Source organism: Myotis nattereri (genome assembly GCF_964212035.1).
Source record: "Myotis nattereri genome assembly, chromosome: 5".
NCBI lineage: Eukaryota > Metazoa > Chordata > Mammalia > Chiroptera > Vespertilionidae > Myotis > Myotis nattereri.
The window spans coordinates 49737460-49759689 of NC_138080.1; the positions used below are offsets into that span (position 1 = coordinate 49737460).

The window sequence follows — 22230 nt, forward strand, 5'->3', positions numbered from 1 at the left end:
GGGGGGAGGGCATCAAAAACTCAGAAATCAAGATAAAAATATTTTAAAGCAGTATTTTTGTAGAAACCAAATGCAAAAAAATCCCATGATAAAACAAGCATAAAAAACTTAAAATAAATAGAATATCAGTAATAGAGATTTTTCTTCTGGCCTCTGGCTGCAACTAGGATCCCGTTTTCCTTTAAAATTTTGACATTTTATTTATCATGGAATTTTTGCACGACATTTGTATTGCATGACAAACTATTGCACATTTACCTTATTGCTGAGTTTTTGGTGCCCTCTTCAATTTTGTGTCTGAGCCTAGTGCTTCACTTACTTCACTCCAGTCCTGGCCTACATGAGAGGCAAACCCAAACTGAAAGGTATCTGACGCAATCAAGTTGCCATTAAGTGGCTGGTTGGTCTTCTTGATAAATGGTCCCAAGTGGGAGAAGGGTAATGGCAGCTCAACAAAAGCCTTGCTTCTGACAAGCCAAGCAGTGGAGGCAGCTAGGTCACCCTTCATGAGGAGGAGACTGCTGCCTATGGATGGCCTCCTTCTCTGCCACCATGGCCACTCCATCTATGGGACAGTGGCTGGCTGAAATCCACTGGATAAGTGATCCTTTCCATCTGATTACTTGGTGTTTCTTCTGCAATAGATGTTCTTTAGTGGGTGTTAAAGTGTAATATACAAAAAAATCCTCATTTGTTATGCATCCAGTGTGAAAGGAAGTGACCCTTTCCATCTGATTACTTGGTGTTTCTTCTGCCATAGATGTTCATAGTGGGTGTTAAAGTGTAATATACAAAAAAATCCTCATTTGTTATGCATCCAGTGTGAAAGGCTACCACTTGACTTATGACAACTCTCTGGAGAAGGAGGCAGCTGATGAACTATCTGAAAACATTAACAGAAGCTGAGAGTAGGTGACTGGTACTGAGCATCTGGGTGAGGCATATATATATATATATATATTACAAAGTGTCCCCTTGGGAGTTCGACCGACTGGGAGTTCAATCGATTGCTATGATGTGTGCTGACCACCAGGAGGTAGCACAGAACAAAGGAAGGCCCCAGCTGGCAGCTGGCAGCTGGGGAAGGGAGGCCCCGGCTGGCAGCCAGCAGCCGCTAGTGACCCTACCCATACACGAATTTTGTGCACTGGGCCTCTATCCTATCTAATAAAAGAGAAACATGGTAATTAGCCGTATGTCCACTACCCTTCCCATTGGTTAATCAGAGCGATATGCAAATTAACTGCCAGCCAAGATGGTGGCCGGCAGTCAGGCAGCTTAAAGCGAACATGAGGCTTGCTTGCTTCAGTGACGGAGGACTCCTACGTTCCCCACCTGCCGCTGCTGGCCTCTGAGCTTGCAGTTTGAAACATTGTTACAAATATAGAAGCTAAACAAAACCCCAGAAACCTGCTTTCAGCCAGCCGGGATCTCAGAGCTGGAGTTGAAACAGTGTTTCGATTATAGAACTCAAACAAACCAGATACCTGCTTTCAGCAGCCGAGGCCTAAGAGCTGGAGCCAAGCCTCAGAGCTATGGCTGGCCCAGAATAAAAAAAGAAAAAAGAAAAAAAGGAGCAGTTGGGAGCTTCAGTCACCCGCCAGCTTGAAAACAGCCCTCAGCCCCTCACCCAGACTGGCCAGGCACCCCAGTGGGGACCCCCACCTTGATCCAGGACACCCTTCAGGGCAAACCAGCCAGCCCTCACCCGTGCACCAGGCCTCTATCCTATATAGTAAAAGGGTAATATGCCTCCCAGCACTGGGATCAGCGGAGCCGCGAGGCCTCCCGGCACCGAGATCAGCATAACAGGGGCAGCGCCCAAACCCCCTGGTTACCCTGCAGCTCTGTGTGTGACGGGGGGGCGAGGCCACAATTCCCCTATTGGCCCTACTCTGTGAGTGACAGGGGGGAGCGCCTCAATCCCCTGATGGGCCCTGCTCTGTGTGTGATGGGGGAAGCTCCCCAACCCCCTGATAGACCTTGCTCTGTGCGTGACAGGTTACGGAGCCCCAATCCCCCTGATGGGCCCTGCTCTGTGAGTGACGGGGCAGCGCCCCAACCCCCTGATTGGCCCTGCTCTGTGCGTGACAGGGGGTGGTGCCGCAACCTCCCCATCGACCCTGCCTTGAGTGTGACAGGGGGCAGTGCCCCAACCCCCCAATCGGCCCTACCTTGAGCATGACTGAGGGTGGCATCGCAACCTCTTGATCCGCCCTGCTCTGTGCATGACAGGGGGCGGTGCCCCAACTCCCCAATCAGCCCTGCTCTGAGCCTGACCAGGGGCTGCACCTAGGGTTCGGGCCTGCCCTCTGCCACCCGGGAGCAGGCCTAAGCCAGCAGGTCGTTATCTCCCGAGGGGTCCCAGACTGCGAGAGGGCACAGGCTGGGCTGAGGGTCCCCCTTCCCCCCCGAGTGCACAAATTTTTGTGCACCGAGCCTCTAGTTCTATTATAAACACTTACACTTTCTATCTTGTGTGTATTGGTAACAACAAGTTCATAGACTGGTCTGAGCCAAGGAACACTACTCTACACACCCACAGATTCCTTTTAAGAACATATGTTCTAAAGCTAACAAAACAAAACAGGCTCTATTCGTCCAATACATGTTTACTGAGTGTATACTACTTATCAGTCACTTTTCTATGTGCTGAGAAAGCAGTATTGAACGAGGAAATAAAGTTCTTGCCCTCATAGAACTTAAACAAATAATACATAACTTGCAGATCCTAATAAAATACTTAAAGAAAAATACAGCAAAAAAAGAAGATAGGTCTTCACTGATAAGGTGGTATCTAAGAAGGATGGGGGGAAAATCAAGGAAACCAATCTGGCAGATATCTGGGGAATGAGCCCTGTGGGTAGCAGGAGCCTGGAGAGCAAATTGCCTGAGGCACATGCATGTATTTAAGAAACAGCAAGAAGTCAGTGTGTTGAGAACTGAGTGCCAATAATCAGAATGCCTTGTGAGGATGAGTGTGCTCCAAGGACAGGAGAAACAGTCTACAAACATTCTGGAACTGACCAAGTCAGTAAAGTTTTCAGGGGTTCCATGTGTTGCTTATCAAGACATTCCCTTCAGAGCTTAGGACAAACTCTGCATTTCATTTTACTATTAAGAAAGACCCAGAGTGGTTGGTGTGACTCTGGGTTTTAGAGGCAGCCAAAACCAAACTTTGGAATAATGCTTAGACCTTTTCTCAGATCACTCGTTTTGAATGGGACCTGGAAAGAGAGAAGTTTCTGCAGCAATTTCAGCTGCAGTACATGCAGCCTTGATGCAAGAGCCATAATAAGTGGCAAATACCATGAGTTACCACGGTAAATAAGAATGCAAGTCCCAAAAGAGCATTGCAGTGAAAATCCTAGTGTTCAAGGTCATAATATTTCAGCAGAGTTCTCTTCAGAGTTTGGAAAGCAGTTCTGGCCATGCTACTTGGCTCCAGAAAGACTGAAGGCCTAACCATGGACATCAGTTGGCCATACACTGGACCTTTCCCTCATGAACTCGATAACATCAGTTTTATTGGTTGGTAGGCAGAGCAGCAATTGACTAAACGATTATACTTGCCCATTATGAGAAGGTGAGGTTACTGCTCCATAATGAGGACGCAGAAAATATTTGAAAACTTGGGGGATCTATCTATTGCAGCATTTTCTTGTTTATTCAATGGTCGATTACAACCACACTGTTAAGAGCCGGGTGATCAGAATTGAAAGTCAGACACACTTCACCAGCAAGCCATCTAGTGTAACAGAACTCATAATCAAGCATGAGGGATATACACTGAGTGGCCAGATTATTATGACCACCCCATCAGTACTTCGTTGGGCCAGCTTTTGCCTTCAATACTGCAGTGATTCTTCTTGGCATTGACTCCATGAGATGTTGAAAGGTGATGCAAGGAATCTGACACCATGCCTGATGAATAGCACTGTCCAGTTCTGTGAGATTTGATGGTTGTGGAACCAGCTGCCTGATGGCTCTTTTAACTTCGTCCCACAAATGCTCAATTGGATTGAGATTTGGTGATTGTGGGGGCCGCCTAAGCAAGGTAAAATCTCCCTCATGTTCTTGAGACCACTCCTGCACAGTACGAGCACCGTGGCATGGTGTATTGTCTTGTTGGAAGAAGCCATCTCCATTGGGATATGCCATCAACATAATAGGATGAACTTGATCAGCAACGATACTTAGGTATGTTGTGATATTCAGATGTTTATAATGATCTGGCCTTCTGGCAACTTCAGCGCGAAATTATAGCTAATTTTTCTACAAATGTCAGGTGGTCATAATAATCTGGCCACTCAGTATATAAAATGGGTGGCAGAAGGAGATGACGACTCACCTATAGCTTTGGCAGCTATAATAGCAAGAACTCATTCTATTAACTCATGTCTTTCAAGTTTTTCCTCAGAAATTGTGACCAGTCCTCATCTGTAAGTGTCCATGACAGGATGTAATGAGTTCATATGGATCTGAGTGGTGCAATGAGTGGGCGACAGTGGATGCTGCTGGTGTCCCACCAAGACCCAGCCTGGCCCTTTTCAGCGTTTCCATAGGTGGCTCCCTCAGCTTCTGAGCACTTTTGTTTCTAAAGCCCTGCAACTATGATTCTCTTGGGAAAACTTCCCTTGGCTTCTTAGATAGCTTTACCTGCATGTGAAGAGAGTCAGAATGCTGGAAGTTGTCCTCTCTTTATGTGATCCTGAGGCAGTGAATGACTGGTACAGGAGGATGCACGTCCTGTTTCCATGCCTCAAAGTGGGGAAAACTTCAAGTACATGTTAGACTGTAGAGTCTCCTTGCAGGATTCCTTCTCTTCCCTGCCCTGTGTCTCTCACCGGAAACACTTCCATAGTAAATCACTGCAAAAATTTTCTCATCTCAGGATCTGACCTAAGACAGATACCCGTTACACATTTATGTGAAAATTTTGAGTAGGATATTTGAGTCTGAAATTCCTGGCAGAAATATGGGCTGGAGATATCTACTTGAGGGCTGTTGGCCTGTGATTCTATATAAAATCATGAGGCTAGATGAGATCACTCAGGGACTGAGTGTATATGAAGAAAAAAAAAATCTCAGGATATAAGAAGTCCCAGGCTTTCTTAATCTTCCCCCAACAACTTTACTAAATCAACTGAATTTATACTCTTTTTCAGCTTTGGTCTCAGGACTTAGGCTCTACGAAAGTTCTCAAATTAGTCCACCATATTTTTAGTTGTTTCCTAGCTCTCCAGCCCATTTTATTTCATCAACCTATCAAATTTACCCTCTAAAGGTATGTAGTCTGAGGGTATGGCTGATTTATAGGTCCCTTGTATAAGCAAACCAAGATGGATCTCTCAATAAATCAGTACATTAAACACCTGTTCAGGGATGCAAATGCTTGGCTCAGGTTAAGTCGAAAGAATTCCCAGTACATTTCACATTTGGGGAACGCTTTCACCTTGATCTTGTTGGAAAGTATTTGGAATCTTAAAGGCAAGTCTGGCAAAATGTGAAGAAATGAAAATTTACAGAAGTAAAATCAAAGTATGTATTTGATCCAAGAAAGCCATCTAGTTAAAATGCTATGGTTCATATAATGCCTTCTCCATAGTACAACCTTACAAAAATGTTGGTTGAATAAATTGTATTGACTATACCCTGTGTACCCTAGTTTATTACCCAATAAACTAGGGTACAAAGATGAGAAGAGAAAGCTTTAGAAATAATATTTTATACACTATACATTATCTTTACCTTAACTTTATACAAAGTATTTCTAGATCAACTGAATAATTTAATTGAACCTCTGTCAAGTAAATGCAGCCTGGGAATACAATAGAAAATGATAAAAACTAGATGAAATATCATTTTGTTAAGATAGTGGCTTTTTGAATTTCTTTTCATAAGTAGATTAAATTTTGTGAGCTGCTTCCTACATAGAAGAAAAAGCATAAAGTGCTTTATTGAAAAGAAAATTCTAGATGTTGATTTGAATAGAAAGTACAAGGCTTTCTTTCCTTTTTGACAGTTTGCTTTTGAAAGGTTTTTCTTGTGAAATACATAATATACTGTTGCTAGTTGAATGTAATGATCCCTCAACCAAGAAGAAATAAAAGAAAGTCCAAATTTGGCTAATTTTGCATCTTGAGGAACCTATTTGTGAGTTATATATGTGTGTTAAAAAGCAACAAGAACTAATATCAAAAGCAGCTTTTCAAAAAGAAAAAAAGTACTAGTAAGTGATGGACAAATGAATGCTGCCATGTTCACACTGAAGTTATTTTGACAATTGCACATTCATTGTTTTGTTTTAACTCTATTTAGCTTCTCTGTAGCTTTGAGTCAACTTTAACTTATCCAAGGCACACAAATCTTCTCAGAATAAGAAAACAAAAAAACAAAACAAGATCCACAGTCTGCTTTATATGTCCTAAAGAAACCTAGAAATATAAACTAATACAAAATTAAAAGTTGGCATGACTATGAAACTCAAGTATAATTGTAGTTGAATAATGTATGGTTCAGAGGTAAAGACTAAGGAGAAAATTTTCAATATTCACTAACAATTCAACTTTGTTATTTATCCCATGCTTGGATATTTCATATTCACAACAGCACGATCATGTTTACACAGACCTGAATAGCAAAAACAATGTTCAGCTTCATATATGTTTACTAAAAAAAGTCTCAAGGCTCTTGATGGTTCTTATCTATATCTCTATGTTTCCAAACCAGAGAACACTTGTATAACTAGATTAAAGAGAATGCATCCTTTTATCAAAGTTCCATGTCGAAGGCCCCTAAAACAAGGAGAAAGGTACCTTTCTCCTTGTAGACCATACTTTCTAGCTTACATGCCTTGTACTTATATCCCTTTAAATGTACTTTCCCAGATCAAGTCACATCCATTCTTTTTTTTTTTTAAATATATTTTTAACAAATTTCAGAGAGGGAGGAAGAGATAGAAACATCAATGCTGAGTTGCATGCCCTGGTGCATGCCCCACACCGGGGATCAAGCCCACAACCCAGGCATGTGCCCTGACCTGGAATTGAACCGTGACCTCCTGATTCATAGGTTGATGCTCAACCACTGAGCCATGCAGGCTGAGCAAGTCGCATCCAATCTTCAAGTCCCTGTTTATAAACCACTCTTCCAAAACACTTTCTCTGTTGTTATCCTGTCTTCACCAAATGGAAGTGATCATTCTCTGAACTCCCCTAGCCTTCTGTCTCTACTATTTTGACTAATACCCCAGGGGTTCCCATGACCCTGCCCAGGTTCAGTGATTTTCTAGGACAGCTCATAGGATTGACCTTATAGTCATACACTGAGCTATGACTTATAACTATGAAAGGGTACAAAGGAAAATCCGCAAAGGGAAAAAGCATATGGGGTGAAGTCCAGAGGAAACCAAGAGAAAATTTCCAACCTTCCAAAAGTTTACCCCCAGTGGAGTTGTACAGGATGCACTTAATTCCTGCAGCAATGAATTGTGACAATGTGAACTGTGATATCTACCAGGTAAACTCACTGGAGGCTCAATGACTAAAGTTTTTATTGGGGTTTGGTCATGTAGGTACCTACAAATTCTAGATTCTTCTAGGAAAGCAGGTATTTAGGACAAATCACATAGTTTGCATTGTTTAGGCACAGTGAACCATTTTTTCAATTAAGATGGTTCTCTATTTCTGAATGCCAAGTTCTCAGATGCCAGCTAAGGACCAACCTGCCAGCAGGTCTTCTTCTAAAATTAAGAGTCTCAGGCTGCTCTGTCATATTTTCTGCATAGGAAGTCATACAGTTAAGATATATATATATATATATATATATATATATATATATATATATATATATATATTAATTCCTTTACTGTAAGATCACTGAGGACTTGGAAGATTTTTTTCTTACTCCATCAATTCCAGCAGTATGGAATAAGATTCCTGCCGGATGGGAGACATTCCACAAGTACTGGTGATTAGAAGGTCTGCTGATTCAAGAAGGAACAGCAAAAAATAGGTAGGGAAAAAAACTCAACAGGGTGGAGGGCATTTCTGCTATCCCATTCTGAATGGAGTCCCTTATATTAACTATGATTTTCCCATATCAAAGAATAGGGGATGGAACAAACTTGATAAAAGATAAGGGATACCATTATGAATAATATTGCTACTGACCTCAGATAATTTACTATATATATATTTATATATAATATTTTTATATATGTACTTTTTAAGAAAACAGGACTATGCAATTTTGTTCAATAAAATTCTGTCAGATCACTGACATTTTAATCCTATCAAGTTTCAATTATTCTTATTCCACTCAGAACACAATACATATATTATAACACATGTCTCAAATTTATTTGCTTACAAAAAGACTCACTGAGCACTTACTGTTACTGAGATATAAATATTATGAGCCCCATAATAAGAATAGCTAATATGCAGGGCCAGTGTTCTAAGCATCACTTCAAGAGGTAGATACTGCTACATATTTGTCTTTTACAGACAAAGTTACTAAGGAAGTTCACCCTCCTGAGCAGTTACTCTGGAAAATATGCTCTTAATTACTCTGTTATAATGATTATCACATCCTTGAAAGACTCACAGTCTTTTGTTTCACATAAAAAATATATTTTTACATAAAATATTATTTTGACAAAATTAGAGAAAAAATATTCTTGTTCCATTTTAATGTTTTCTTCTCCCCCACTTTAAAATAAAAGGGCTACAATATTGCTAGATTTTCTCATTTCATACTTGGTAAGTTATATGGTTTTATTGAACAGTTTATCATTTAGTGATTCATAAAATATAGCGAGGACTCAACAATGTATTTAGCATTTGTGACTATTCTGAACACAAATAAAAGGGAAATTATATTGGTTTAAAGAAAAAATAGATATGCACACTGAAATCTTTTTATCCCTACAGGTGTGAGATAGTTGATTTTTGCTATTATACAATTAGAGTGACTGCTTAAGAAGAAAGCTTTTCATTTCTCTCTGAATAGCATACACTTTTATCATTAATTGCCTCGCACGCAATGACACAATTAATACACAGCAGAGACTGGAAGAACTCACTGAAAGGAAACCGTACTCCTGACATTTTTATTTTTTTACTTCTTACAGAACAAATTAAAAGTCTAAAATGTTATAAACCAGCTGCACTATGTAAAACGCAAACTGCAGTTTGGAAATGCAGATATAATTTCACCCCTGGATAAGGAAACAATAATTGGTGTGAGGAAGGAGTTGTCAGGACTGTTTTCATGTTGCTAGGTCAACATTAACATTCAAGTTCAGAAGATAGAAATGTTCTGTAGCTGTGGGCTAGGCTCTTCACAGCATGACTAAGATAATAGACATTTCAAAGATATTGTTTTAATTTACAACCACTTAAAAACTCATTCAGGTGACTGATACCATTCTCAAGTCATACTGGAGGCAACTGTGCCTTAGGAAGGCTAAGTGATGGTCTCAGGGTTACATAAGTAAAAAGTCCAAGTATGTAGCAAGTTGCACTCAGATCCTCTCTCTCCAGAGTTAGTACTCTTAACCCCTAAGCTACATGGCCTCTCAAATATCTATTAAGGTACCTAGATTTGAGTATAACAGACATGTTCAGTACCATGTAGTGAGCTCCAATTCTCCATGTGTCTCTTATATCTCTTACAAGAAGACCCATTGATTGCTTTTGTTCTGGGATATCTTTTTAAGGATGTTTGCACAGTGGCTAGCATTGCAGCATCCTATATAATAAAAGGGTAATATGCAAATCAACTGAATGGAGGAACGACTGGTTGCTATGATGCGCACTGACCACCCAGGGGCAGACGCTCAGTGCACGAGCTTCCCCCTGGTGGTCAGTGCGCTCCAACAGGGGGAACGCCACTCAGCCAGAAGCTGGGCTGATGGCTGGCGAGCACAGTGGCCTGCCTCCAAGGCAGCATTAAGGATGTCCAACTGGCTTAGGCCCACTCCCCGCCTGAGGGCTCCGGACTGCTAAAGGACACAGGAACTTCCCCCTGCCCCAGTGCACAAATGTCATGCACTGGGCCTCTAGTAGAGATATAATCTCCCTATCGAGCAATGGACAGGCATGCTTACTGTCTATTAAAAATATTAGGGATTCCTACACTCAGGATTCTGCCCCCCCTCCTCCGCAATCAACTCAGTATGCTTGCAGGTGTCACTTGACCATCTTGGCATTGTCTCAGAAGAACTGATCTTGGGAAACCAGCTCAAGAAAATAGCTGATAGTCTGGCTACTGCTATTTTTCAATGGGTAATAAAGTCCTTTGTTGCCAAAAACAACCCAAAATTTAAAAAATGTCCTTAAATTGGCAGTAGGTTTAGGTTCCATGGTGCCTAAAGTTTATTACTATTTTGGGGTCCCTCTTGAAGGCAAAACATAAAAATTACATATACAAAATTAAGTTCAAGGCTGCTAGCAAGTGAGGGGTCCTGTAATAAAAGTTTTATTCATGGTAAATCCATCTCTGTCTGAACTTTATTTTTGGAAGTCATAAATTTCCAATTTGACAAATGGTTCCAAATGACTTTTCACTTCCCAAAGCAGCAAACCTATACATCGCATAGTGCCTCATTTTAGAAAATAGCTCTTAATTTTTGTTTCCGGGGCAAAATAAAAATCTATAGTATCTCTCCCATGCCAAAATGTTTTCAACACTCTTGTGTCTTGGTCAGATTATAGATAAATCTAGGGGGTATTTTTTTTCTTTCACCTGTTGACTCTTAAGTAAATATGATCAAAATAATGTCTTAAATTAATTTATAAAACCTGCCCTGGTGACAAGAATAGTTAAGTTCTAGCATCATTGAACCCAAACTCCTGAAATGTTGAATTCATGGAAATCGTACCATGAATGTTGATATAGTTTCAACGTGGGTATGTGGCAGCTCTATGATGCTTGAAACATGAGGGAAAAGACATACTTTGTACGACACTCTGAAAGTAGCAAATGATCTTTTGCATACAGCACTGAAGAGGAAAAAAATAGCTTACCTCATTTTGTTGTGTAAAATCATGCCTTTTAACACAGTAAAAGCTTGAAATAGTTAAAACCATTCACAAGTCATATTCGTGTATTGTTCACTGATAACAATTATAGGTAAAACATTATAAATATGGAAGTCAATAAACAATTAAGAAAATAAAGTTCACCTACTTTTGAGATATTACTCGATCGACTTGCAGATCGTCCTGGGGATTTTTCATTCTGAAAAATAAAATTAGAGTCACTGATTAAACATACGGCAATAGTCTTCACCACTGAGAAAAGGAAAAGCATAGCAAAGGCAGATGTGTAAATGCTCTTGGCGTTGGTCTGATAGATGTACAAACTGCTTAATACAGGATGGCTTGTTTCTTACTAAATAGTGTGTCTCTAGCATGTATCAGTGTCCCTTTTCAAAATGTTTCAATTGACACCAGGGTATAGATCAGTCAAGAAGTATTTATTTCCAGAAAATGCTTATTTCTCTAGAAAAAACATATGCAGTTCCTTTGAAATAAAATTAGACAGTAGAAATACAGTCCATTACTTTCCCTTTTGCTTTTGCTACCAGGAAATTCTGAGTAAATTCTGGGTCTCAGTGTTAGTAAATATTGCATACATCTGACCCCTCCTTCTAACATGTACTTTATTGGTTTTCCTGTTATTTTCCTTTTGAAATAAAATAATCTAAAATATACTTTTCACATAAAAATATTTAATTGTTTACATTAAAAATACTTTAAAAATTATTTTAAAATTTAAAATGCAAAATTAAGTTAAAAATTACCTCAATGTTTGCCTTTTAAAGATTTTCTAATTTCATAGACAAGCAGCATAAAAAAAGGTTTTGAATAAATAACTTTAAAAAAAGTCATACAATTTTAAAGGAGGAAGGAACCTTAAAGAGTGTCAACCCTTCCTTGGAAACCCAGAAACATTCTGTTCCTGCCAGTCATGGAGTCGGTGTCAGTGAGGCCTTCTGACCAGCCCATTCTGGTGCTTTCCACTCCACCAATTACCTGCTGGTGGATAAGTGACGGGCACTTAACATGTAGCAAGAGATCACAGTGCTCTTCTTCCACCCAGAAAATCTGGGAAGAACTTGTTCTGGAAATCAGAAGTTGTGAAAGATCTGAATTAACCTTGTCACTGAAATACTTTAGGATTCTCTTAAATAGAAATTTTCTGAGCATCTGGACTCAGCACAAAAGTGGACTTGAGCAGACACCTTGACAGAGGTCATTTTTGAGAACTTAGTTGTTATAACAACCTTCGGATCAGAAATCGCCCCATGATGATGGCTTGAGACAGTTTCAGAAACATGCTGATGACAGGATATGGCAAACGTGTTATTGTGGAAACACAGTAGCTGCATTCACCGCAGGCTGTCACAGCATCAGGCACAAGTTTGCAGAGAGATATTCCAGCTGAACAGTGCTTTTTCCTTTACATGCAACATCCATCTCCTGCAACCACTCATGTCACTGTGGAGCATGTTATTACAGAGCGAGATGAGTCCCAACGATACGATTAGTTACACCTCATAACAGCCCCGTGATCCAGGGGGAGATTAATGTATCTACTACCCACAGACATTTTTCCTTGATTAGCTTCCCCTGGTGATGGAGAGAGGTACTTTTCAACTGACATCTCAACTCCTCTTCTAGAGACTAGAAAACAAAAGCAATACATCTTTCCTTCTCGGTGAAATCCAGGATTTTGACACAATGGAACAGAGGTAAATAGGCCACACAATATTAATAGGCTTGGGGAACAGTTTCGTTGTCCAGTGTTTTGTTATGTTTTCTATATGAAAATGGTATTTGGGGACGTGGTTGAGGAACTAGAATTGAAAGGTGCTTCAGCAGGAAACAAGAAGTGCTGTAGGAAATGTAATTTGGCATCAGATGACCTAATTTTTCAACCAAATAGGACTTTGTGGTGTTGTTTTCAGATAGAACAAGGAGGGTAAGGCTCCCTCCACAACTGAATGAGTTCAGCACAGGATTATAATTAGGAGATAATTCCATACTCTTCCCCAGCACTCCCCAATCTAACGGGGAGGAAGCATCTGATTGATTATTTAGTTCTTCAAGGGATCTTTTAATGTGAAATCCGTTGGTTCCACTTTCTCCTAAAACTAGGTGAGGCATTGAAAGAAATGAATGAGCTCACGCAAAGGTTAAATTGGTTGCCATGGCTTCATTCCCTATTGTCTCTAATCCAGTTACCATATAGGAACAGAGGTGCACTGTTTGCCATGTTGGCAGTGACAAGAGTAAGAGACTGACTTGCAATTAGACCTGTGGGAGTGTACTAGCCCTAGCAGGAATGTACTGTTTGACATTTCAGGACTTAATTTTCCCTCACTGTGAAGCAGAGACTGTTGTAAGAATCAAGCAAGTTATAACTGAAACCATTTTATAGATTGCAAGGTTATAATATTTCCATTATTGTTTACAGGCAGAGAAAACATCAAAAGAGCGCCCTCAAATTTCATGACGGCCCGGCCAGTGTGGCCTGTGGTTGAGTGTTGACCTATGAACCAGGAGGTCACGGTTCAATTCTGATCAGGGCACATGCCCAGGTTGCAGGCCCAATCCTCAGTACGGGACATGCAAAAGGCAATTGACCAATGATTTTCTCTCATCACTGATGTTTCTATCTTTCTCCCTTCCTCTCTGAAATCAATAAAAATTATATTTTTTAAAAAATTTTATGATGACCATCACAGATTACGAGACTCATAATTTTCATATAAACATTTGAGTTCCTCAGTTCTGTAATTCTGCCTCTATTGTGGATTAGATTTTTATATATAAAATTTAAGAACAGAAAATCAATTTTCTCTACCCAGGGGAGTTAAAGAGGTTTGGTCTGCCTTGCCTTTGAAGCAAAGAGCCAGGAGCACTTCATCTCTTGGAAAACTTCCAAAGCTATCTGTCCAATTTTCTATTTATTAATTGGGTGGCTTGTGCCATTACTATTGCAATGACATATTCTTCTTTGTAGATTAGTCAAATACAGTTGTCATACCTCATTATGATCAGTTTAAATTCTTTACCTTCGATGAAACAGAAGCTGTCTCAGATTCTGACATCACTTACTGGGACCCAAATTATAGTGACCTTGTAGGTCAATAAAAGTTGGAGCCAAAAAGTTCTAACAAGTCTGCATGGAAAGTCTGAGGCTAGCAGATCATTTATAATACGCAGATGGAGAGACTTGGTTTTATAATTGCTTTTTAATATTTGTAAGAGGTTTCAGAATTTGGTTTGATATGATTTTATCTGAGAGTGTCAGTTTTTTGTGATGATTATTGATAATAAATAATATTTTAAAATTTCATCTCAATTAAGCGTGGTTGGATTTTTATTAACAGCAAGAAATACAATGATTACCAAATAAAAAACATTACTAAATTGTTTTAATATATTATAAATGTCATGATCTAAGGAAAGTGGCATAGTCCCTTTAAAGGAAATGGTCTTTATTAAAGAAGACACAATATAACTGGCTTTGTATCTACATAGGAATATTCTATATCTTATAGCATTTATCAGAAGAGGGCAGTAAGGAAGCTTGTAGCAGGTTTTATATGTAAACTGAAGGAAAAACTAACTATTCCGGAGTGAAGAAACTGGAATAAGACAGTCTCACACAGACCACTGATATGATGCTATTCTGCAGTATATTCCACTCTTCCCCCCTGCCTCACTGCAGGCTAAAAGTCAAGAGTATTGGAAGGAAAAAAAAGAGTGAGATAATTTGGAGGGTGACCTGAAGAATTCTAAGTAGAAAACAGACTATTTTTGCTAGGGTAACTAAAGCTTATAATAGAAGAAAAGTCTCTGAAAACAATGAAACATAAACAAAAAATAAACAAGAACATAGCAAAAAATGACTAATGCAATAAAAACTTAACTAATAGCTATATAAAAATCCCATGTCCATTAACTGAAACATACTCTTTTTAATGTCTATGAAACATTTAAGAATTATTTGACCTCAAATAATACCTTAAAATATTTAAGTAGGAATTTTATAAGGCACTTCTCTTGATATTGAGCAAATAAAATTAGAAATACAAATTTAAATGTGACTAATCTTTTGTTGTTGTTGTTAATCCTCACCTGAGGATATTTTTTCCATTGATTTTCAGAGAGAGAGAGGAGAGATTGGTTGCCTTCCACAGGTACCCCAACCCGGGCCAGGGATCGAACCTGCAACCTAGGTACCTGCCCTTGACATGGAATCAAACCCACAACTCTCTGGTGAGCAAGCCTACACTCTAACCACTGAGCAATGCCGGCCAAGGTAAAATGTGACTAATGAATTTTTGTCATCTGAAAATTAATTACCAAATCTTTAGATAATGCTTCTTCTAACAAAATGAAGATTCTCTGGGAAATCATAGCCAGACACTCTGGAAAACAGCACACTAACACCTTTGGAACACCACAAAAGCTGTATCCAGGTAAGCATTTATTTTATTTATTTAAAATATATTTTTATTGACTTCAGAGAGGAAGGGAGGGAGAGAGAGAGATAGAAATATAAATGATGAGAGGGAATCATTGATTGGCTGCCTCTTGCACACCCCCTACTGGGGATCGAGCCTGCAACTCAGGCAATATGCCCTTGACTGGAATTGAACCCAGGGCACTTTAGTCCGCAGGCCAAAGCTCTATCCACTGAGCCAAACTGGCCAGGGCCAGATAAGCATTTACAAATGTAAATGGCTTTGTTATTGAAGAACACAGTTCAAAATAAAATAATATAGTGAAAGTTATAAAATATAAAACCTAAATAGGAAGGATAAAGAAATACTTTTTTATAGCAGGCCTTTCTAATATAATTACAAAATAGATGAACTTCTTATAAGGTTTGTTAAGGAAAAGAGAGAGCAACATTATATAAGAAATGAGAAAGGATACAGAACCGAAGACACAGAAGGGATCAGAAAAACAGATTATAAAAGCTACATGTAATGCTATTGCAACAAATTTGAAAACCTGGAGGAAATGAGTCATATTCTGGCAAAAATCAAAGTTACCAGAATTTATTCAACATAAAGGGGAAAACTTTATAGACAATAAAGAAGAGATTGGAAAAATCAATGAAAGTCTGTATGCCCTAAAAAGATAAGGGCATGATGATTTCATAACTGAGCTGCTTCTTACTTTTAAAGAATAGTCCCAATTTTATTTATACTATTCTTGACCATAGAAACATACATTTTCCTAATTCATATTTTTAATCTTGCATAAATGAAACTCCCAATGTATTAAGAAAGTACACAACAAGAAATAAAAATTAAAATAAAATTATGCTTTAGTCTTATTTGAGATAACAGATACAAAAAAATCTTTAAAAATATTTGCTTTTATCTAAATAGTAGCTTATATATCTTTGCTACACCAGAAGTTTATTCAAAATGTGCACTGGGAATAGAATAAGTCTGACTTATTCCAGTCATTTTATTATCAGGAATTCTGTCAACATAATTCTTTAGATACATTGAAAGGGCAAACTATAATCTTATAATTAAATGCCAAAAAGATATTTGACAAACTTCAGCAGTCTTGTTAGAATGTAAGCTCTAAGTGAAATAAGAATTGAAGGAAACTTCTTAAAGTGATAAAGACAATATTCTAAAACCATTACAAATATTCTAAATGGTAAAATACTAGGTTATGTTAATTAAAGAAATTCTATTAGGAATGCTTGTTCTTGCTATTATTACTCAACCTGTTTTAGAGTTTCTAGCAAATAGGATAATAAGAAAAAGAATTATTTTGTAGAAAAAATATTTAAAAAGAAGCAATAAAACAATCTTCTTTCATTGATAATATGTTGTTATGGAAATTCCAAGAGTCTCTAATTAAAAAAGAAAACTACCACAATTAAGGACTAGATACAGGATAATTATATTATGACAGAGTCTATCAAGTTTTCTAAAATCCCTTCTCTCTTCTCCTGTACTGACAAAATAGTAACTGGGTAGACATCTTTCCAGTTACATTATATTTCCAGTGACAGGTTGCCTATGACTCAATTCCCTCCAGTGAGATGTGAACAGAGCCAGCAATCATCAGTCTCCTGCCTGCCCCATAAATCTAAAATTTCTTCCACACTTTTTGTATTACTCTGTGCTAAGATGGTGAGTATCAGAGCAAGCCAGGAAGCCACTTAATAGGTTAGTAGAGCTGAATTCTCTTGAGTCCTTGAATGACCACATTGTGAAGAGCCCTCTGACAATTTGGAACATACTCTCTAAACTGTCATGAGAGAGAGAGATAAACTTGTATTTCTTTCAAGCCATCACATTTTTTGGATTTATTATAACAGTTTAGTCTATCCTAATGGAAATACTGCAAAATCAATTGCTTTCTCTCTTCTAGCAATAAATATCCAGAAATGTAATAATAAAAACAAACAAAAAACATTTAGGAACACATTTCACAAGGAAATCATAAAGTCTTATTAAAATATAAACTATAAAATCTTACTGAGAAGTATAAATCATGATTTGAACAAATGAAAGCACCACTCTTTGATGGGAAGATATAAATCCTCTACAAATTGACATAAAAGTAGAAGGTAGTCCCAATGAAGTCTCCAATGAGGCCTATTTCTTCCTTTCTGAAGTAGAAAGGAGACAGAAGGATCTTAAAGAACATACATAGAAAAAGAAATGCCTTAGAATATTCCAGAAAACAATGATAAAAAGGACATCCTCTTAAGTGAGGCATTGCCCATCTTAAAAGTCACTGTGATTAAGTCAATATAGTATTGGCATAAGAATTAACCAAAAGGTCAGTGAAATCCATAGTAAGAAAATGAAAATCCAGAAATAGATATAAAAAATTCATACTTAACAAAACTATTATTTCCAGTCAATATTGAAAGGATAGTTAATATAGTAAATGCTCCTGGACAACTGGCTATCCACAAGTAAGAAAAAGTCAACCCTTATCACATAGTGTGTACAATCATAGACTCCAGATTGAATAGTCTGAAATGTGAAAAATAAAACATTAAAATTATTTTAAGTAGTCTATATAACTAACACAGGACCAGAAGCTATAACTAATCATTAATTATAATATTTTTTAAAAATACAAAAATTAAAGTGAATAAACAACAATAGAGTTAGAAAAAATACAACACAGAAGACTGATAAAGTTCAATTTCTATAATATAAATAGACGTTTTTGCCCTGGCCGGTTTGGCTCAGTAGATGGAGCGCTGGCCTCGGGACTGAGAGTCCTGGGTTTGATTCTGGAGGGGCATGTGCCCAGGTTGTGGGATTGATCCCCAATAGGGGCATGCCGGAGGCAGCCGATCAATGATTCTCTTTCATCCTGATGTTTCTATCTTTCTCTCCCTCTCCCTTTCTCTCTGAAATCAATAAAGATATATTAAAAAAAAAAAAAGAGGAGGGAGGAGATAAGGAAAAAAGCCCTTGAAAAGCAGAAGGGCATAAGAGCCTGTTGGATATGCCTGTTTATGTAAAACTAGAGGCCCAGTGCATGAAATTCACGCATGTGTGTGTGTGGGGGGGGGGGGGGGAGGTGTCCCGCGGCCTGGCCTGCACCCTCTCGCAGTCTGGGACCCCTCAGCGGACATCCCTCTTGCAATCTGGGATCCCTTGCTCCTTACTGCCCGCCTGCTCTCTCCTTACCACTTGACTTGCTGCTCCTTTGCAGCAGGCTCCTTACTGCTTGGCTTGCTGCTTCTTAGGGCTGCCATAGAGGTGGGAGAGGCTCCCACTGCTGCTGCTACACTTGCCAGCCCTAGCCCGGCTTCTGGCTGAGCAGCTGTTACCCCTGTGGGAGTGCACTGACCACCAGGGGGCAGCTCCTGCATTGAGCGTCTGCTCCTGGTGGTTAGTGCTCATCATAGTGACTGGTTGTTCCAGTCGTTCCACCATAAAGGTTGCTTAGGCTTTTATTATATAGACTAGAAGGCCTGTGCACAAAAATTTGTGCACTGGCAGGGAAGGGGGCTCCCTCAGCCCAAACTGTGCCCTTTCACGGATCACGCTGCCGCTAGCCCTGCCCACCCAGCCCGCCCAAGACACGGCAGGCCCGGATCCTGTGCTGGGGCGGACAGCAGCTCGGATCATGCTGCTGCTTGCCCCGCCCCACCCACCCCACCCAAGACACCGCAGGCCCAGATCCCGCACTGGGGTGAGCGGCTGCTCAGATCCTGCTGCAGCTCGCCCCGCCCACCCTACCACCTGCCCAAGACATGGCAGGCCCGGATCCCGCGCTGGGGTGGACAGCAGCTCGGATCATGCTGCTGCCCACCCCGCCCACCCTGCCCACCTATCCCAAGACACGGTAGGCCCGGATCCAGTGCCGGATCTTCCGCAGGAGGGCCGGTTGGGGGTGTGAGTGCTGGCGGACCGTGCGGTCGCCCCACCAGCCCCGATCTGCCGTGGGAGGGCTGGTTGGGGGCTTGGCCGGTGGTGGATCGCTGCGGTCACGCCCGCCAGCCCTGGGTCGGGTCACACACGGGTCGTCCGCCACCCAGGTCACAGATAGCAGGCTCGGATGGCGGCGGGGCAGGCAGGATGGCACTGTCTCATCCTGCCTGCAGTATGCAAATTAGCCGCCATCTTTGTTGGTGGTTAACCACCATCTTAGTTGGCAGTTAATTTGCATATCGCCCTGATTAGCCAATGGGAAGGGTAGCGAAGTTATGGTTAATTACCATGTTTGTCTATTATTAGATAGGATTATATATGGATATGATATTATAATGCTAAAAAGTATAGTGCAAATATGAAGTTACATGTTTACCTATTGGCAAGTGGTAATATCCATCCACCATATATTATGAAGGTAGAAAGGAGTTAAAGAACAATGTGTAGAGGGCAATTTCATTTTTTAAAAACAAGTATATAGAACTTCTATATATGTTTATATATTTACATATATATTTCTGATGAGCAAAAATATGCTCATCTAATATTGGTTATTAACACACTGATCTATTCACAATCACTACTTTCAGTCCCTCATTATGGTGGGATTGAAGGGAGCAGATAGGCCCCTGGGGATATTCTAGCCTTTTAAAAAAACCTTTATGTGGTATACTTTTACTTGTTTTTTTATAGTCTGATTTTGGTAAAATGTCAAATTAAAAATGTAAAGAAATAATAATGGCAACGTTAGTCTTACTCATCAAAGAATATATATTATATTAAAGGAAAGTGTGTGTGTGTGTGTGTGTGTGTGTGTGATCAAAAGAGCTGCAAAACATTTGATGTTTATATTTCCTAAGACAGTATAGTACCTGGAACATAAAGGCACTGAATGAATTCAGTCAAGTAGGATTGGTGGAAAAACTGTGGGGCTTGTGGTTACAACACTTAGATTAGAATTGGAGCTATAGGGCTATGGACCATAAGAAAATCATTTATCTTCTTTGGCCCTGGATTGTTGAATTCGCAAAATGGGTCTAAAGGTCTTACAGAATAGCGTAGAAACAAAGACAACAAACTTTGAGAAGGTATATTTCCAATAGTAAAGCACTGTGTAAATATAAACTAGGACTAGTGGGATTATTAAACTCATATTTGCTAGAGTTAAAGAAAAATTAGTGAGGACACTTACTTGTAACTGTCACATTTATTATTAAATTTTGTGCTATATATAATTATCTGAAAACACTGAATTCTCTTAAAAACAAATATATCATGCCCAAATATCCAATTTAATGAAAAACCTTGCTATTCTTGCTAATTACAATGAATAAAAGCTTAATTGTACTTAGCCCAAAACAACTGTGTTGGGTAGGAAACAAAGAATATAAAAATCATGCTATGGAAATCTCCCTTCCATCCATAAAAGAGCTGTAGAAAAACATGCCTTTGATGTGAACATTTCTAAAGAAAGACTGTCTATTGATGAATGACACGTCACTCTGACAAAGTTAGTAATTACAATCGCTAGCATGAGGACAAAAGGAAATTTTTGCGTGTGTGTTTTTTAAAATATATATATATATATATAATAGAGGCCTGGTGCACAAAAATTTGTGCACTCGGGGGGGGGGGTCCCTCAGCCCAGCCTGTGCCCTCTCGCAGTCTGGGACCCCTCGGGAGATAATGACCTGCTGGCTTAGGCCTGCTCCTGGGTGGCAGAGGGCAGGCCCAATCCCTAGGTGGAGCCCCTGGTTGGGCTCAGAGCAGGGCTGATTGGGGAGTTGGGGCACCGCCCCCGTCATGCACAGAGCAGGGTGGAATGGGAGGTTGCGATGCCACCCTCAGTCATGCTCAGGGTAGGGCCGATTGGGGGGTTGGGGCACCGCCCCCTGTCACACTCAAGGTGGGGTCGATGGGGAGGTTGCGGCGCCACCCCGTCACGCACAGAGCACGGCCAATCAGGGGGTTGGGGCGCTGCCCCCTGTCACACACAGAGCAGGGGCCATCAGGGAGGTTGGAGCTCTGTACCCTGTCATGCACAGAGCAGGGCCCATCAGGAGGTTGGGGAGCTCCCCCCTGTAATGCACAGAGCAGGGCCGATCAGGGGGTTGAGGAGCTCCCCCCTGTCACTCACAGAGTAGGGCCGATAGGGGAGTTGGGGCACCGTCCCTTGTCACACACAGAGCAGGGCGGATCAGGGGGTTGGGGCGCCACACCCTGTCACACTCAGGGCAGGGCCGATCAGGGGGTTGGGGCACCGCACCCTGTCACACACAGAGCCGCAGGGCCATCAGGGGGTTGGGGAGCTCCCTCCTATCAGGCACAGAGCAGGGCTGATCAGGGGGTTGGGGCGCCTTCCCCTGTCACAAACAGAGCAGGGTGGATAGGGAGGTTGTGGCCCCGCCCCCTGTCACACACAGAGCCACAGGGCGATCAGGGGGTTTGGGCGCTGCCCCCTGTCACGCTGATCCCGGTGCCGCGAGGCCTCACGGCTCTGCTGATCCTGGTGCTGGGAGGCATATTACCCTTTTACTATATAGGATAGAGGCCTGGTGCACGGGTGGGGCCGGCTGGTTTGCCCTGAAGGGTGGCCTGGATCAGGGTGGGGGTCCCCACTGGGGTGCCTGGCCAGTCTGGGTGAGGGGGTGAGGGCTGTTTTCAGGCTGGCGGGTGACTAAAGCTCCCAACTGCTCCTTTTTTTCTTTTTTTTGTAAATTCTGGGCCAGCTTTAGCTCTGAGGCTTGGCTCCAGCTCTAAAGCTGAAAGCA

The 22230-nt window shown here is 40.6% G+C and overlaps 1 protein-coding gene across 1 annotated transcript in view; it reads right to left on the reverse strand.

Moving 5' to 3' along the window:
* The window catches only part of MARCHF1 (membrane associated ring-CH-type finger 1), a gene marked incomplete at its 5' end in the record, with an annotated part of 361070 nt that overhangs the window by 123129 nt on the left and 215711 nt on the right, over positions 1–22230 (reverse strand). The window contains 1 exon segment of the mRNA XM_081091749.1: positions 11197–11247. Coding sequence (XP_080947875.1) covers positions 11197–11247 — 51 coding nt within the window.